Raw genomic sequence first — 4,768 nt, 5'->3', positions numbered from 1 at the left:
GGCCCGGCCCGGCGGCCCTCGGGCACCGCGGCCCCTCCGCGGGCGGGGCGGGGACGGCCCGCGGAAATCTCGGCTTTGTCGCCTCACGGCTTTGGAATGTCACTAGAGGAGGTCCAGAGAAGGGAACGGAGCTGGGGAAGGGGCTGGAGCACCAGGAGGGAGCTGGAGGGGCTCAGCCTGGAGAAAAGGAGGCTCAGCGGGGACCTGCTCGCTGTCCACGACTCCCTGGCAGGAGGATGGAGCAGCGGGGGGAGTCACACTCTTGTCCTGGCAACCAGCGACAGGACAAGAGGAAATAGCCCTAAGCTGCACCAGGGGAGGTTTGGGTTGGACATTGGGAGAAATTTCTTCCCAAAAAGGGTAATCAGACATCGGAACGGGCTGCCCAGGGAAATGGTGAAATCACCATCCGTGGAGATGTTTAAGGAAAAGCCTGGAAGTGGCACTCGGTGCCGTGGCCTTGGTGACACGGTGGTGTTTGGTCACAGGTTGGACTCGATGATCACAGAGGTCTTTTCCAATCTAATTGATCCTCCTGTAAAATTGGCCTTTTAGAATTTATTTATTTATTTGTTCCCTTACATGAGCTGGAGGTGAATGTTAGGGGTGTAGGCACAAGGAAAAGTAAGAGAATTACCTACTTGGAAAATTAATTAGGGTATCTGGAAGTGACCCTGTAGGGAGGAGAAAATAATGCCTTCACAAAGGCAGCCTTGTTCTTTCCAAGCTGGACACAATGCTGGTTTGTTCTGCAGATGGGGACTGCAGCTGGGACATCCTCACACATCAGCCAGCAGTCCAAACCCTGCACCCAGGTGAAGAGCGTGCTCAGCCCTGTTGGAGCCAGGCTTTACAGCTGAACCCTTGCTGAAGTGCTCCCTGACTGGAGAGGGCTCACAGGGAGGAGCACTGTGCTGCAGGTTTGTTGTGCAGCTCTGAACAAGAGTTTTAGAAGCAGAGGAAGTAGGACAGAGGCCCAACCCCACAGCAGTGTGCAGGAAACACCAGCGGCTCTGCAACACTTGTTGTCGTACATAGCCATTTACAAAGATTAGAAGGCCACTCTGTCTTGCTTGGCTGTAATTATCCAGGATGTCAGGTGTTGGTTGAGGATCCAGAGGACACATTCTCAGCTCTCTTTGAGGGTAATGAAGGTAGAGAGCACACTGCTCCTTGGCTGCAGGGGAAGATGTATTTTGCTTGTCATTAATAGTCAGGTAATTGCAGACCCAAGGGAGCAGTGGTTTAAATTATTGCAAAAGCTGTCATTGAGTGGCCTGGTTATTGAACAGACACCGGTGTATTTCTCTGCCACCTGCACAGGTTGTTACAGAGGAAAACATTGTCACATTTCTGGTTTTTAACACCTCCTTGTAAACACTGTTTTGCTTCCTCCTGCTGCCTATGTGGGGCAATGGGACGAGGTGTAACAGATAATATCCAGTTCCAGAGAACAAATTCATTGTTATACCTTGTTATTTGTTCAATTTAATGAAATGATTAACAAAAAAAAAAACCAAACAAAACCAACCCCAAACCAAAACAGCAACAAACCACTCTATCAAGGTCCATTTGTAGCATCTCTGCAATAATTAATTATATGTATGCATACCCGTGGCATGATTCTCTCACTCAACTATGGTTTTTTCTTTAATGGAGATACTTATCTTTACCATTTTTTATTTGCAGTCACTACATCTAGATTTGTGTTAAGCCATCATTATAATAATTCCATAAATTTTGTCAGGCTAATTTATGACTTAAATTGGTGCAAAGGAATAATCAAATCTTTCTGGCCCTTGAGATTTCATCCACAGTGAAGGGTGTCAGAAGCAAACCAAATGACATTACCACATGCCATGTTACCACATCAAAAAAAACCCTATGAGCCTTGCAGCCACTTGGCAAAGCATATCTGCATTTCCCCTTGCTTCTGTCAGCCTAGAAATGATAGTGTGTTACCATATTCAGGGTAAATGTTTCATCAGATTGTTATTTCAGCCACTAAAAACATTCTCTAACAAATTTGTGATTAGCTGTATGGCTTTATTTCTATTGTCTCTGCTGCGGGAGGATACTGGGATTAGCAAATGCGGATTTACATCACTGTTTTTCTCCTTAGGTTAACTATAAACTTAATGCTAATCAAATCCTGTGTAGTACTGACCAAGGGAATATGGCACATCTCATTTAAAAAATCATACCCAAGACAAGATCTTATCATTTGTTCTCTGCATTATTTCTGCATTAATGTAAATAACACATTTGCTTTCTTAGACTACAGGTTGTTTTTATGATGAATGTATCCCTTATCCTATCATCTCTACCAGTAAAAATTATCTCCTCAGAAGTTAAGAAACTCCTGTATCCAAACCCATTGTCATCCAAAAACAACCCTGTGAGTACTACAGAAGAAATTCTGGAGACAAACTCTTAGAAGAAAATCTGTAACAATGGTTAGACGTTAGATTCATTGCCACCTTGTAATTCTAGAAATGTACTTGTGGACATTTGTTAAATCCAAACATTTTCGTATGAAAAGAAACAACCCAGAGCTGATGTCTTTTGCCAATATCATGAGTCAGTCTTCTCTTCCAGTAGTGGTTCCATATTCTTTACAAACATGGAATTAATTTTTTCTTTCGAAGATAAAGTTCTATCAAATACTAATGCTAATATGCCTTGAAAACATTAAAAGTGACTACTTGTGCAGACACACCTTACTGAAGTGTTTATTTCCATTTTATGGAACATGTAAACATTTGAATGCCCAAACCTGCATATTTTAACTAGATCTGATCACAGTGTTGGCGTTTTTTCACATTAAAAATAGCCTGTATGTCCTAACAAAGTGCAAAGACTTAAGCAGAGGAACAGAGGTCTGGCTGTTACATAGCAGACAGGAACTATGGATGATGTTGGTTCAGTTCCTGCTCCTGTGCCACAAACACATCAGGTAATCACAAACAGGTCACCAAACACAGATTCTCATGTGGTGGGGAGGTAGTAAATGGCAACAATTTCATCCTGTTTCTTCCCTGTGAAGCTCTGTGAGCAGCACAGGCACTGAGGGAATGTGTGTGTCGAAGTGAGAGGTACCTGAGTTGTGTGGTGATAGAGACAGACCAGATGAACACCCAGAATGGATGGATGTGCACCTGATTTTCTCCATCAGTAAAGATGCCTCCAATAGCAAAGAAATCTACAATGAGAAAATACAACTGAAAGCAAAAAAGGTCTCATTTAAAGAAAAGTCAATATCTCAAATCAGGAATATATTCAGGGGGGTAAGAAATGCCATTTCTGTAATACAGCCAGTCACACTGTGCTTGGCACTTGAACTTTATGTTGAAATGTGCTTTTTAATTGTGACTGTGAGTAGTTGTTCACTTTCATTAAGAAGCATCTGGTACAGGCAAGGATAAACACAGGTGAGAACATGGATGTTCCTAAGCAAACATAAGGCAAATGCTTAGTTATGGCAATAACTGCTTCTAGTTTAAACTACTGTGGGGTTCAGATGAGGCCTAAATTAGATCTTCCACTCTTTCCCTAAACTATTTGTTGCACATGTGTGTATGAGTTTTGCTAGAAATACACTGCCCTCATTCACATACATACTGCTATTAACAGAAACTAGTGGCAATAGCAAATACTACAATTCTTATCTTTTACACAATGTAATCATCTAATTACATGAAATGCCATGGAAGATATCTTGCCCAAGGAAAACAGACTTAAATACAAACTGCTTAAGATTGAATGTCACTAAAGTATAATTGAATGCTACATATAACCATGTACTCTATTTCAATAAAGTTACTTGGTTTTGTCAACATAAAAGCAAAAAATACACCATGAAATTATTAGAAAAGCGGGGTGGGGGGAGGTAAGGTACTGGATAAGAAAAATGTAGCACCTCAGCATAATACTTTGGTTATGGTAGAGTTTAAGAAATCAAGCACCAAGAGAATACATTGCCATGAGTTATTGGTATCATGGTAGATAGTTTAACATGAGGTTTTCTGGCAGGAGAAAACTCTCATTGTCAGCTGCAGTCTTGCAACAGCCAATGGAAGTTACATGACCTGCAGGCATGTGTGACTCATGTCATGTCTCACCCTATGAATACAGTACTTCATTTTCTCAGAAAGCTTTGTTCTCCTCAAATAAAATATTTCTTGTTACCTTTGTCTCCTATTCCTTGCCCTACAAGCTGAATTTAACATTAGCACTTCATATTGATAATTATTATTTTGGAATAGTGATATACCAGCTGTGAATGCAATAATTTGTAATAAAGTAATTTCTCTCTCTTTTAAGAGATTATATGTAGATATTGAGGAGGTTATAATTATAATTCTTATCTTAAGATATCATTTCTTATCATAAGAAAAGGCTGTTCCTGAAGGATATTATCTCACATTCAGTAGAAGGTTATGTCATCTGTGTAATACAACAAATAGATTTTACTCAGTCTCAGTTTTCTTGTCTTGCTGTGGTATAAACATTCCATGCAGGTCCATATGCATTTCCACATTTACTGTGGCTCGACCCAGCTCTGTGAATGTTTTAGCATCCAAGATAAGTAGGAAGGGTGGATCCTTTGGATCAGTCTTCACAACACAAGTCAGAACAACCCCTGTGACATACAAATGAGGAATTAGAAACATATAAAAGTTTCACTAAGCAGAAAAGATAACCCCATCTCAAAGTGGAAGCATCAACCCAACTTTCTTGACTAAGAATATTGAAACTTGCAAGATTT

The 4,768-nt window shown here is 40.9% G+C and overlaps 1 protein-coding gene across 2 annotated transcripts in view; it reads right to left on the bottom strand.

Moving 5' to 3' along the window:
- Positions 1-1,458: 1,458 nt before the first annotated feature.
- The window catches only part of BCO1 (beta-carotene oxygenase 1), a 61,839-nt gene continuing 58,529 nt past the window's right edge, over positions 1,459-4,768 (bottom strand). For both annotated transcript variants that reach the window (XM_086847565.1, XM_023934533.2), the window contains exon 13: positions 1,459-4,642. In XM_086847565.1, the coding sequence (XP_086703691.1) occupies positions 4,470-4,642 (173 nt within the window). In that variant the 3' untranslated portion in view covers positions 1,459-4,469. The remainder of the gene's footprint in view (positions 4,643-4,768) is intronic.

This window comes from Cyanistes caeruleus, chromosome 12 (assembly GCF_971803275.1).
Source record: "Cyanistes caeruleus chromosome 12, bCyaCae1.hap1.1, whole genome shotgun sequence".
Classification (NCBI taxonomy): domain Eukaryota; kingdom Metazoa; phylum Chordata; class Aves; order Passeriformes; family Paridae; genus Cyanistes; species Cyanistes caeruleus.
Note: the sequence above shows the minus strand (reverse complement) of the source record. Positions and strands in the feature narration are given on the sequence as shown.